The 13,312-nt window shown below is 43.1% G+C and overlaps 1 protein-coding gene across 2 annotated transcripts in view; it reads left to right on the top strand.

Moving 5' to 3' along the window:
- rbms3 (RNA binding motif, single stranded interacting protein) overlaps nucleotides 1–13,312 on the top strand; it is a 239,469-nt gene that overhangs the window by 58,249 nt on the left and 167,908 nt on the right. The window contains exon 1 of one of the 2 annotated variants that reach the window (XM_069516826.1): nucleotides 11,165–12,422. The exons of the other annotated variant lie outside the window; for it this stretch is intronic. Within the exon in view, the coding sequence (XP_069372927.1) occupies nucleotides 12,348–12,422 (75 nt within the window). The 5' untranslated portion in view covers nucleotides 11,165–12,347. Of the gene's footprint in view, nucleotides 1–11,164; nucleotides 12,423–13,312 lie in introns of those variants that run through there. 2 annotated transcript variants of the gene reach the window in all.

Raw genomic sequence — 13,312 nt, 5'->3', positions numbered from 1 at the left:
TACTGAAAGCTGTTTCTAATATATTGTTCCCCGTCTGTTAGTGTGTCAGAAGTGTATAAATAGATTGGTCACACGTTGTTCTTCTTGAGGATGTTGTTGTGCAAGACAGATTCAGGATATAAGTCCTGAGATGAAAAGCTTTATGCACCAAACTTGTTTGTTGCGTCACAATGTTTTTTTCTAGGTGTTCTGAAATCTTGTTTGCTGATTTTACATCTTGTTGATGACACAATTGTTTAAATTGACCAGATAGTTAGACTCTAAAATTTACTGTGACTTCACACCAATGAGGTTTTCACAGATGCAGCTAAATCTTTCTGTTTGCTGTCGCTACAAACAACGACCGACGACCTCAGGAGAGATTTTGATATGAAAACCAGTGAGTCCGTCACATTGTTGCTCTGACTCTCCCTTCATCACTGCACTCTGTCTCACATCAGACCTGTCAGAGCTGTTTCATTTTGTGTCATGCTCTGTTCTGTATCCTGTCTTCTGACAGGTGCCTGCCATTCTCTCAAGGCCACTTCCTGGTTACTTCAGTGTTTCCAATTAATAACCTAGACTGTGGCAAATCGCTGTGGTCTGATCGGTCCTGTCACAGTCTCATGATGATCTGGAATTCTGTTGCACTACACATAATAACATCAAAGACTGATAACTTAGTGTTTTGCAGCATTGCTTCATTGTACTGTTTGCAACGTTGCCCCGTCATAGAAGGACTAGCTGTTGGCAGCAGCAGGAGAAACCCTGTCATGCGTGGTAGACCATCAACTGCTTTACTTGAACTTAGCATAGAGTTGGTAGTTTCTGCTTTTTTTAATTAACTTAATGCCTGATGTCCAAAAAAAGTTCTTTCTAGTTTCAACAGTCACTTCGTCCTCAGACACAAGAATACCACTGTCTCTGAGTCACCAGAGTATGAACCTGTTTTGATGTAGGTAACAACATGACGTTATGTTCGATTCACGTCATGTGAGGGTGAAGATAATGACAGGAAACATTATAGGGAGCATTTACATCGTTGGACGACACAAGATGGCAGCAGTCAGTGTGTTTAGGTGAGTGCACCTCATGAAATACTGGATAGTCCAGCTGTCAGAGTAAATACACACTAACAAAACAAAGTAGATGCATAATACAACATTATTTTCTTCAGAGATTGTCACATTGCCTAAAAAGCAAATGTTTTCGTTAAAAGTTGATGTGTTTTACTGCAAAACTGTACATGTGAGGGTTCAAAATCTTGTGCTTGCTCAATATATCACCATGTCTAATAGATTTAAGGTTTTAATTACCCCTAGCAATGCTTTTCTGGAACTCGTCTAGTCTTTAGGGCCAAATGAAATCTATTGGAGATAAATGATTTTCCCATGATGTCTTGGATGTTTATATAAACTCTATTATGGAAAGTAGAAATGATGGTAAGTGTGATTCGACTTGAACTAAATGTACGTAATGAGCATTACAGCATCACAACTTCGCTAGCGTGGCTATAAATCTAGTGTCATGTCTCTGAATCCGTTGCTGTAACTGGATTTGTCGCTGCGATAAGCTGTCAGGGTGTGTTTGATTTATTTAACAGCAACGTTGTTTTTGAAGGCTCCACCGTGCGTGGTGTTGGCAGCGGGAGCGTAGTGCTTGAACAAGTCTTGTTTGAGGAGAAGGTTTGATTGTTCACGTCTCTGTTGGCTCCGTGAAGCCTTAAACAGACGGACATAAAGTAAAGGCGCATGTTATTGCACACTTTGTTACTGCTGTAAAATTGTGTCGTTTAATAGGACGGGGATCACAAAGTATCTGACCTTCAGTGCTGACAAGTGTAAAGATTTTGTTAGCCGTCTCTTCACCTGTGCTCAAAGTGTTGTTTAATATTGCTGCGATCTCTCTATCGCTCTCCCTCTAACTGCGTCACGCTGGTTCTCTCCTCCGTCTAACACTAAACAATTATTTGTTGTGTGAGAGATAGAACCTGCGTATTACACCCTCCCTTCTTTCATGCCGTCCCAGCAGTCGGCCGTGGTTGTGTGAGAGTTGCTGTGTTTGTTGGAGCTGCTTTCTTTGCTCCATTTATTTGTTGCACTTTGATGACTTCAGTATGACTAATTACAGAGGTGCCGCCAAGGAGGCAGACTCAAAGTATATCGCCCTGAAAGTCTGACTCTCACTGATAACTAAATGTTACCCTGTAGAGTTGCACTATAATGTAAATGTTCTTAATCGTCAAGAATTCGTTTCTACTACGTCCGTGCCATCTGGCAATATTACGCCATACAAATCCCATGGTAACGTTCCAAAGAATGAACTGTATGTCGGAGATATTTACTGCCAAGTTTGAGTTTCACTGTAATGTGTGTAGCACATGGCGAGTGTGCTTAAAGAGGGAACACTGCATTTCCTGAAATTGAAAAGCTTATCAAGGCATATCAGACTCACATCAGAGAGCATGACACTCTTCCTCAAATTGTGCAAGAGTTCCTAATAGAGCCTGACCGACGTGGAGTTTTGGGGCTGATGCAGATACTGAGGCAGTAAAATAATTTCTCACACCAAACTACCTGCAGAAGTAAACATACGTTAAAAAGTCGTCAAAGATCCCTAAGATGTCATCAAACTCTCATGGCAAAGAACATAAATGTATACGTAAAGTGTTAACGTGAATGTTAAATTGACAAATATAAACACTGATACCAATATATTGGCTCACCGAAAAATAACGCATTCCGTTGACCTTCTTTTCTAAAATAGACAAAAGTCTATTTGACATTTCTTCAGGCTATTGGACCTTTTCAAGTAATTTACTCTCCTTCTAACTTCGGTTTTGCTCTCCACCAACTCCTGAGGGAATTATCTGGATCTGTAAGTGACTCAACGATGTCCACCATCTTGTCACAAACTTTATCTGTCTGCTATGTGGTGCTGGGCCCTTAAAAAAGAGCTGCCGGCTGCAGCTGAAACCATATAAAGCTCCACAGAAGGAGCGGAACTGTAATGTTGGGTGATAACTCTGTCAAGTCATCACTACGAGTATCCGCTTTCACATAAAAGTAGTCATGTGCTCTGCTGTGGATATAAAAACATTGATTACTGTCTCTTTAAAGGTTAATTATCATGAGGAAGAAGCTGTAGTCAAATGAGTGAACTGTAAAGCAGCAGAAACACATCCCAGTGGGCGCCATGACAGGTGGTTGAGTGTGTGGTCGAGGTCAACCGCCTTCACCGTTTACTTTAATCAAAAATACGCATTATAAACTCTCACACCTGCAGCTGTGTGTTTTCTGTTGTTTCAAAAGAAATGCATGAGTGAAATGTCTTGTCTTTTCATTCAGCGTTTGTTTTTTGTTTTTTTGTCCTGAAGCTTGTCTCCTCCGCTCTGTCTCTCTGTTTTCTTTGTCTCCTGGGCTTCATGCTTTGCATGCAGAGGATGAGACACCGGGGGAGGTTAAGAGAGGAGCTGGAATGGAGTTCTGCTCCATTTACCACCCTGAAATATTCCTCTTAGAACGACACACTCTGTTTTCTCTCTCTCTCTCCCTCCCTCCTTCCTCTCTGCACTGTTTCTCACTCTGCCCGTCCCCTCCCTTTCACTTCTCATCTCTGTGTGGCATGTGGTCATTTCACTTCATTCTGGGTTGGCTTAGCGGTGCTTTAAAACATTGCTGCTGTCCTCCCATCCCATCCTCCTCAATTGCAGGCAGCATTGAGCTTCATAGGCCTTTACGGATCTTTTCCTAGTAGCTATAACTCTTTGTCCAGCCTCCAATCTCTATCGGCTCTGGGCAGAACCTTCAGCACCTCGGTCTTATTACTTCACTATTTCACTCCTCCACCTGTGTGCCTCTGACGGGCCTGTCCATGAACACCAGTAACACCACACACACAAGCAGAGCAGCATCTTTACTTCTGCCAAGGAGGTTATGTTTTCGCCCCCGTCCATCAGTTTTTGTTCTTGACAGCAGAATTACACAGAAAACTACTGATTTCAGAAAACTTTTCGGAAGGATGGGACATCGGCCAAGAGAGAAAACCCAATAGATTCTGGCACAGATCTAAAGGGGCGGATCCAGGAATTTATATTTCACTTGCTTTAAAGGTGACATGTGATGCTATATCAGTTTTCCCCTTTTCTCTCATGTGTTATAAAAGTTTTTTATTGATGTATAAGGTTAGCAAAGTTAAAAAGCCAAAGCCAGTGGCAAAGAATACTCCTCTCCCTCACAGAATACTAAACTAATGCACTCCTAGTGGCTGGTCTGTAAATCGAGAGGGGAGGCTAATATTTACTACACACGCTGGAAGCATGTGACCAATCACAAAAGAGTGAGGACGTTTCAGACAGAGGCTGATAAGAGGAGCTGCAGCACAGGGCAGTATGTGTTTTCTGAATATTGGTTAACATGTAAAAGTAATACCACAAATATAAATGATCAACCTGGATATGAGCAGGATATGTCTGGTTAATGATGTCTGTGGGCAATGTGGTGCAGCTTGATTGAATTTAAAGGGACTATTGTGGCTTCACGTACTTTTTCGCTCCGTCTTGTTTATGTAGTTTCTGCTCAGGACTGTCGCAGATGTATTTCTGTCTAAAACTTCCACACACAGATCCTCTTATTTTCCAATGCATAAGCACACTCAAAAAAACGGAGACAAAAAAAAGGAGCTGATAAGAATGACTGACTATGCGCTTGGATCCGTTCAGGGCATTTCCACAATGAATAAAACAAAATGCACATTCATAGACTCAGCGCTGTGCTGTGATTAAGCTTTGATAGGCCTCTTTCCAAATCTGAGTCATTTTGCAATTTTTCTGTGGGGTCTGACTTTCTCATATTTTAAAAAACTGTGGATTTTGAATATTTTGGCTCAGCGGGTCCACAAGGAAAATATGTATTGTTTAAACTCACAGTCTCGCTCTCTGCCTGTGCAGCGCTTAATTCCTTATTATGCAGAGATTTTCTTGGCATCATCTCATCCTCATTTATGCTGTCCTTGGCAGTGTGAGTGGAGCTGGTTCACAGAGGGACATGGCCGTCTTTTGCGTTGCAGTTTGGTGTATTTTGTGTCGGGGTTCGCATGAGGTCACACAGGAAGTCTGATCACTGAGGTTTTTTTTTTCCCCCACCCTTTGTGTCAGAATAACCTTGACCCGCCTGTGAGCTCTGAGTTTCCTCTGAGATGTTTTGCTTTTCTTAGTAAAATCACATAAAGAGAAACGCAGACACACACACACACACACACACACACACACACACACACACACACACACATGCAACTCTGACAGTTATAGACCACGTGATTTTAAATGTAGTTTCTCAGCAAAAACACACTGATGCACACATTTGCACATGCACACAGGCGGAATGCAAACCCTCACACTGACATACACACATATGTAAAATACGACCTGGGTGTGGGCCTCTTCTTTCCTCTGCAAAATCATTTGTAACGACGTCTGTCTTTTCTCAGAATCCTGTGAATCAGGAAATGAGTCGGCCTGTTGTTTATACATTTCACATTTGGTATAGAGATCTAGTAATGGTGTGCAATTAACTCTTTTAGGTCTATTGCCTGTCCCTTGTTGGGTGTAGCGAGGGGCGCTGTGAGTCATTTTTACTCATGCACGTCTGCTCTCATGTTTCCTCCCCATTACGCCTGCATTGCTCTCCTCTGTGTTGTGATAGAAGCTAATGACTCACTGGAGATCTGCCTGGTGTTTATCAACTGTCTCAGTGCAGAGCTGGTGGTCCAGATTCAATTTGCCCTTTTCACATTATTATGAAAGTGTAAGATAAACGGCCGAAACCAGGTGATGAGACCATTGTATTTGTAAAGAAATGAAAATAGGGAGAGGTGCACTGCAATGATATCTTGTCTGTATCGCCCTGCTCTTTGCACTGTGTAAAATTATACTCTCAGAGGGGGAAAGTGTTGAATTACCTCAGGCTGTCATCCGTTAGTGTGCTGATAAGAATGTATTAGGAAACTGTGTGTCAGAGATGTGCTGAGCTCACACACATAATGTGAAGATGGATCCTCACAGTGTTTAGAAACCGGGTGAGGTGGGTGGGTTTTTTTTTCTGCACTCTGCGTCGTTCAGTGTGGTCAGCCTCTCCGATTACAGCGTTTTAGGGAGAAGGCTTGAATGCATGCCAGTTACATTACTGGGCAATTTGGCTCAGCTTCACAATTTACAAACACAATAATATATCTTTACTTAAAGCGCATGTGACTGATTGGAGGCTGACGCTATCGTTTTAGTTCAAGACTGTATTATTTAGCATGTGCAATTTGTCGTTGTGACTATACGGAGTTCAACAGTGATTTAGCTGGTGCATTGATTTCCGTTCCTGTTAAACACATAATCACATTAGTTATCACAGTATACGGGATTGGACTGGGTAAAGAAAACAGTATGAAGACTCAGTCTCCACTTTACAATCTGGGGTTTTCCAGGATATTTGACGAATCCTCTGTGGTTTGAAAAACAAAGTTTGTGATCATCAACATTCGGTTATGTTTTCTACACTTATGGTTAGTTCGTTTATTGTCCTTTAAAGGAATATTAATGATTATCCTGAAGATCAAATCCCAACGGTGAATCACAAACAACAACAAAAAAACACAACAGCAAACAACAAAACACATGGACAGAGCCTCCATCCAATCAGAGATGAACCTTGCAGGTACCTTGTCTGTTATGGTTATAGGTAATTCTGTGTTTTAGAATTAAATTGTGTTTTGTGAACGGTAGATTTTCAGTTTCACAACACAACAACGCACATTCACACTCACCCTCACAAAACATGTCCCATGAAACTAACAACAGAGCAAGACCTAGCAAACAGTACACATCATTAGACTGTAACAATACCAAACAAGGTCATCTCATAAATATCTGACTCTGAAGGACAGTAAAGAGCTGGGTTAGTGGCGAGATGTCTTATTTAGTATATAAGTGTTTTTCCAAACCTGTCGGTTGTGCCTGTTTCCCTCCAGATGGCATTATGGAGAAGTTGCCTGGGAAGTTGTATTATTTTTGCTTTGGTTTGGATTATGCGTGTTAGTTTTGTTTGGTTTGTGACAGAGGGCTTGTTGAAAACTAAGATGATCATGAACAACTTGCTGGAAAAATCCAGACACAAAGATGTTTGATGGATTGTTGCGTCTGTGTTGCAACAGCATACCACGTCTCAACCACGTCATAGTTGGACTGGTGAGACAATTCATCTGTCTCTTCATCATGGACAAAAAGCCTCAGGGAGACGGCTCGGTCGAACTACATCACTGCCTCTGCATTACACATGTAAGACGACCCTCTGGATCTCTCGGTCAGAACCAAAAGCAAAAGTATTTTTCCAGGAATACACCAGGCCCTGCTGTTCCCAAACTCCACTTTCCTCCTTCCCTTCCTTCCTTCCTTCCTTCCTTCATCCGTCCAGCCCTTTGCTGGCGCTGCACCAGACTTCCCTCAAATTCCAAGCATCTGGTAATTTCTGGGAAACACTCGAGACGGGACCGTCCAGCAAACCGCAGGAAACAAAGCCTCTTGGTTTCTGCAGCAGCTGGATGAGGTGCAGTAGTTGCCCTCAGGAGGAGTCGGCCACTAGGGTGACATGGTTGTAGACTTTCTAGGAATTATGTTATGGATGGAATCGGAGTGAAGCTCTTTATTGTTTTTGTGTTTACAAGACAACTTAGAGTTCTCTGTCAGCTTTTTGTGTTTTTGTGCAGTCATTTTTTCTGTCCTCTCTAATTAAATTACCCATTTAAATAGAGATTTAGGACATTAACAGAATAACTGCTGTTGTCAGAGCAGTCAATGAACAAAAGGGCAGCTGTTGCAGCTCACTATTATCTCCATGGGCGTTGATAATTGAAATACCTAAAAAAGCTTTTCCTACTATGCTAAATGTCCAAGTTAGTAATCAGCTGATCTAGTTAAATAAAGGCCATTTTAAAATAAAAAGCCTCAACACTGTGATCACGCTGAAGTTGTCTATTCGTAGAGTTGCTTGCAGTCTTTAGAGGAATAACAACTTCTTTACACCTTCAGGGGCATGATACACTCCCAGCTGTCTTCATTGTACTCGTTTTTAAAGTCCTGTGAATGACTCACTCGTGCTCTCAATTTAGAACGTGAATCAACTGTGGCGTCAGAGGGAGACGTGAGAACACAGGAGCAGCAGATGGCTTTAGCTTTGCTTTATGAAAATATTTGACAGGCCTGGCTGCAAGCAGCGAGAGCAGTTCTCAGTGCAGGTCTTTGGATTTTCACAACAGCAAAGACAGTCAGTTTTAGCTTTGTGGCGATGAACGGGCTTGTTAATAAGATGAGGCTTTACTCACCGTTCAGGGAACCAAATGCAACAGCAGTGGAGGATTTGGTGTAACAACAATATTTAGCCAATATGCAAACTTCTGCAAAAGTAAGAGCTCAACAAATATTGAGCACCTGATGTTTTCTTGTCTGAGTTTTGAAATTCTGTCCAGCGTCATCTTGGTTTTTGAAACCTGAAGTAATTATATTTGGAGAGGGGGTGGAGCCCAGCTACACCTACAGCCTTCAGCGATGAAACAAGTGATTGAGACTTTAAACAACTGGTAGAGTCTCCCTCTGCTGGTCATTTGGCACTTCCACATTGGCTTCACTTTCCAGAATCCATTTTTGTGTAATACTGTAATACAGCTACTACTGTTAAAATTGCCTTTTTAAACTCACCTTGCAGGTGAGAACTTAAAGCTCAAGTCCTCAAGGTAGTTTCTTGTGTCGTCCGTGGAGCCTCAGGTCAAGTTCTTCAGTTTCCAGAGTCAAGTCTCAATTCCCGACTTTTAATTCTTAATGGTCGGATCAATGAATATTAATGGTTTAGTTGACCAGTGTCTGTGTAATGGTACTCTCCTGTGTTTCCACCCTGTGTCGACTCATTTGAATAAATATTAGAAGTCGTGCATAGTAGCACATATTCCATAATCAGGGAAGAAACTTTTGTTGAGTTATCTTAACTGAAAATATTGGTTTGACTTTGACTAATGATCATTTTCTGTACAGTCTAATCACTACAGAGATTATTTGATGAATCAATTTGTCTTATAATTTCCAATATATTTTCCTACCACCAAAAATAACGTAAATGAAATGTTTCTTATTCACCAGCAGTCGTAAAAATCCAAACACATTTGACAAGGAACAATTCATCTCAAATTTTTGCTTGAAAAATTACTTAGATGTTTATCGGAATAGTTTTCTGTCCACTGATACATGAACCATTGCAGCTCCACTTTGGATATAATCAGAAATTTTAAAAAATCAATAATTACAATCTGATTAATACAGCACTTTGCAAACACATAGTTTAAATTTGCTTTTCATTTTTGTAATTATTCTTTCCAGCTTCTACATCTCCATGTGTCTTTCTCACATTTTTTTCTGTATCTCTTCTTCTGTTTCTTTGGCCTTTGTGCCTCGTACTTTTTTCTCACTTCCTGCCTCTGCCCACATACTGAGGTTTGTGTGTCAAATGGATCCTGAGGTTGTTAATCTGGTAATCCACCACAGATATCAGCCTGATTTCTTCCCAAAAGATAACTGACTTATATTATTATATTTTCCTCTTCGAAGGCCGTCGGCTGCCCTTTTCCTTCGTGCTGTATATTTTTTGGTCCCTGGGATTCTTCTGCTGGTATTGATTATGCACTAGGCCTTTTAGACCCATAATTCTCATAAAAAGCATGTGACATTTATACTGAGTCGTGAGTCTGGATTTGATTTTCAGTTTGAAAGTAATGTGAACTGCAATATTTGAAAAAATGTTATTCATTAATTTCCTCATGATTGATTAATGGAGCCCGTACAGCACTTCCTATAATACACAGAATTATCAACATACTTTGTGGTAAAGAAAGTGTGTTTTTCTACAGCTGAACTCACTTAAATTGAGAATTGCACTGGAGATATGTAATTAGGTTGTTATTGTTCCAGAAGGAGACGTCAGCCTCCTCGGTGGGTTTTTGTGAAACGCTGTCAAGTGTAACAGATGAAATGCGAAACCTAAACTCGTCAAAGTCACGGCTCTATTTTCAGACATGGAAATTGCCAAAATATAATCGTGTTCCGTCCAGTAATTTCATTGTGTAGTTTTTTATTTTTTCGGCTGCAGCTTCCTGCGGGACTCGTGGTGGATTGTTTAAATGAAAACCAAGCTGAAATGCTAATTGAGTGAAAAATGAGGCTCCTGAACTCGTGGCCTCAACGTCACAGAGTTAACCGTGAGGACTTTAGGTCAGTTCTCATCAGTGTGTGTGTGTATGTGTGAGAGTGTGTGTGAGTGTGGGACAAAAAAGCATATGTTTTTACATCTCTGTGTTCACACAAATGTGAGTGAAGTCACTGGAGATCAAGCAAACACATTTAAAAAGACATTTTTGTGATGTTGTTGGTCACAGTCGTGGTCGTTTAGAAGAGATTTGTGTCTCCAGTGTCATCGTTTGATGTTGCACAGGAAGTGGTTTTCTCTTCACTTGAGACTCCTGCTCACCCCCTTCTCATATTATCATAGTGTTGTTCTTTACAAGTGAGCAGTGAAAGACGAGGTTCACATCAAAACCTAATGACTCTATTATGATTTAACTCTCTCTTTTACGATAAGCTCCACATAAAAAAAATGCTTTAAAATAACCAATAAATGACCTTTCTTTTTTTAAGTCACACAAACTCACAGCTTGTGAAAAGTTGCACATTGAAACTTAGCTGGTTTTAAGGTCGAGGGTGTATTTTGTAAGAGAAAGTTTTTATTTTCAGGACAGGTTTCTTTCCAAGTGGTAGCTCCATGTGCAGCCAGTAGGGGGAATCGATTCCTTGCGCTGCCGCCATCCTCTCCTCCTCGCCTCCTCTTCCCTGCATTCTCCCAGGTTGTGGAAACACTGCAGCCCGCTGGTCTGTGTCTGGATCTCTCTCTCTCTCTCTCTCTCTCTCTCTCTCTCTCGCACGGAGCTGCCTGAGAGGACCCTCCTACCGGCTGGGGCTAGAGCGAAGGAGGAGGCTGCTGCTCTGCTCGCCGCCTCGGACGAGCCCCCTCTACCACCCTGTCAGTATTGGAGGAGGAGAGAGAGAGAGAGAGAGAAAGAGAGAGAAAGGGAGGGAGGCTGAGAGTGATAGAGAAAGCACACGCACAAGAGCGAGAGAGAGAGAGAGAGAGCAACTGTGTGACAGAGGGAAAGAGAATGAGGCAAGCTGCTTAGAGGAGTGAGAGAGCCAAGGAAGAAATAAGGAACACATTTTACAAGAGCAGGAAGAGGGAGGATCGCAGACGAGGGACTCCTTCTCCACTGGACACCTGGGACACTGTCACTGTGGGGTTTTTTCACTCGTCTTCTAGCTGGAACCCAGTGGATTGACTAACCGACCGGTGGATTTCTTTTTAATACACACGTCTGCCTACATCATTCAGAAACTGGGATCATTCCTCTGTGTGCTCTGTCCTCTTGCTGTCGATCGACCGACCACATCTCTCCCACTGACTGAGATTTGCTTCCTGTGCCGGGCGCTCATATTGTCTCGTGTTGCGATTCTGCTCCGTGCACAAAGTGCATCTGTCGGCAACCGGTGCTGAGGATATCTCCCCTCTCTGTCAAACAGGACAGCACGCAGCCACTGTCGGATCAGACTACAGAGGAGAGAGAGAGAGCGAGAGAGAGAGAGGGAGGGAGAGTGTGTGTATGTAAGAGAGGGAAAGAGAGAGAGAGGGGCAGTGAGAGAGAGTCAGATTCACAGTGTGTTTCAGAGAGAGGCAGATTAAAGCCCAGGCAACAACAAAAAAGACTGGAGTGAAGCAGCTTAAATAGAGAAGTGAACCTATACGTCCTCTTCCCGTTTTCCTTGCCATCCCTCTCCTCCTCCTCTCCTCCTCCTCTTCCTCTCCCATTCTCCAACATTTTACAGGACTGCCAGAGCTACTGCCACCTGCACCGCTTCTCTTTCCTCCTCTTCCTCCACCTCCCCCTCGCCACACTTACAATCCGACACCGGCCGCTGACAGAGACGCTGAGCCCGGTCCCGGAGCACTTGTGGAAATATTTCAATTGATCCAGCAGTGAGAGACTGAGCGAGCATCCGCCCCAGCGCTGAGGCTTCCGGACCATTCATCAGGACCTTCTCCACGCTGCTGTCCCCCCCGCACACGCAGACCCTGCCTTCTCCCTGGAGGACCGGTACAGCGACACAGTGGTGCGGACAGCGAAGACAGGAATCGCTCAGCCTCCTCCGCTGCCTCCATTCCCACTGCTCGCAATTTGGCAGCTCCCAACCCGGTGTCACCATTCCCTGCCTCTGTGCTAAGGATTCCAGCTACATGGGCAAGCGATTGGAGCAGCAGCCAATGTACCCTCAGTACACCTACTACTACCCCCACTATCTCCAGACCAAGGTACGCTGCTCCTCTTGCATCTCTCGAGCCCACTCATCTACTCCCACACTACTTTACCACCTGCCTCCCACCTTCCCTCACCCTAACCCTCGACCTCACCACCACACCCTCCCCCACCTCTCCCCTTCCACTGCACTCCATTCATCCTCCTCTCATCCCTGAGTGGAGATGGGAATTGATGGATAGGTGGCCTTGGCTGTGATGGTTTCAGATGGCAGGTGCCTTGTTGCAGTTTAGATGTCTTTGTCAGTGTGTGTGTGTGTGTGTGTGTGTGTGTGTGTGTGTGTGTGTGTGTGTGTGTGTGTGTGTGTGTGTGTGTCTGTCCCTGAAGTGAGGGATCAGGGATCAAGGCTGGAGGCATTGGACAACTGTTGGTCCAGCCCACTGGACCGTTACTGGGAGCTGTCCAGTAACGTCCATCCATCCTTCACCTGCTAACTCATAAGCTCCTGATGTTACACACTGCAGTGACGTGCATGTCAGTAAACATGTTTTGGCGGATTTAGAGGCTTTCGTTAAAATAACTGGCAGCTCTGTTTGCGCAGTCATACAATGAAACAAATGACAGAATTAGGACCGAGATTTAATTTACTCATGAAGTATTTGCAAGCTGAATGTAGGCCAGTGTTTCAACGCTCGAGTGCCACTTTTCTGAAGAGGCAAATAAAACATCTATTTATGAAGTTGATAATTCACTAAAAGGCACAAATGTCTTATTGTTATGTTTTACAAAGAGGAGATGACGGGGGTCTGAACTCTTCCTTGTCTGTTGTGATGTCAGTGGTTATGTGTCTGACAGATGCAGAGCAGGCATGAGGAACGCTGCCTGTGTTTGCTCGAGCTGTCCTATGCATCAGTGCTTGTGGGATGGAGGCTCAGGCCTGGGCCCT

The sequence above is a fragment of the Paralichthys olivaceus genome, chromosome 20 (assembly GCF_024713975.1).
Source record: "Paralichthys olivaceus isolate ysfri-2021 chromosome 20, ASM2471397v2, whole genome shotgun sequence".
NCBI lineage: Eukaryota > Metazoa > Chordata > Actinopteri > Pleuronectiformes > Paralichthyidae > Paralichthys > Paralichthys olivaceus.
Note: the sequence above shows the minus strand (reverse complement) of the source record. Positions and strands in the feature narration are given on the sequence as shown.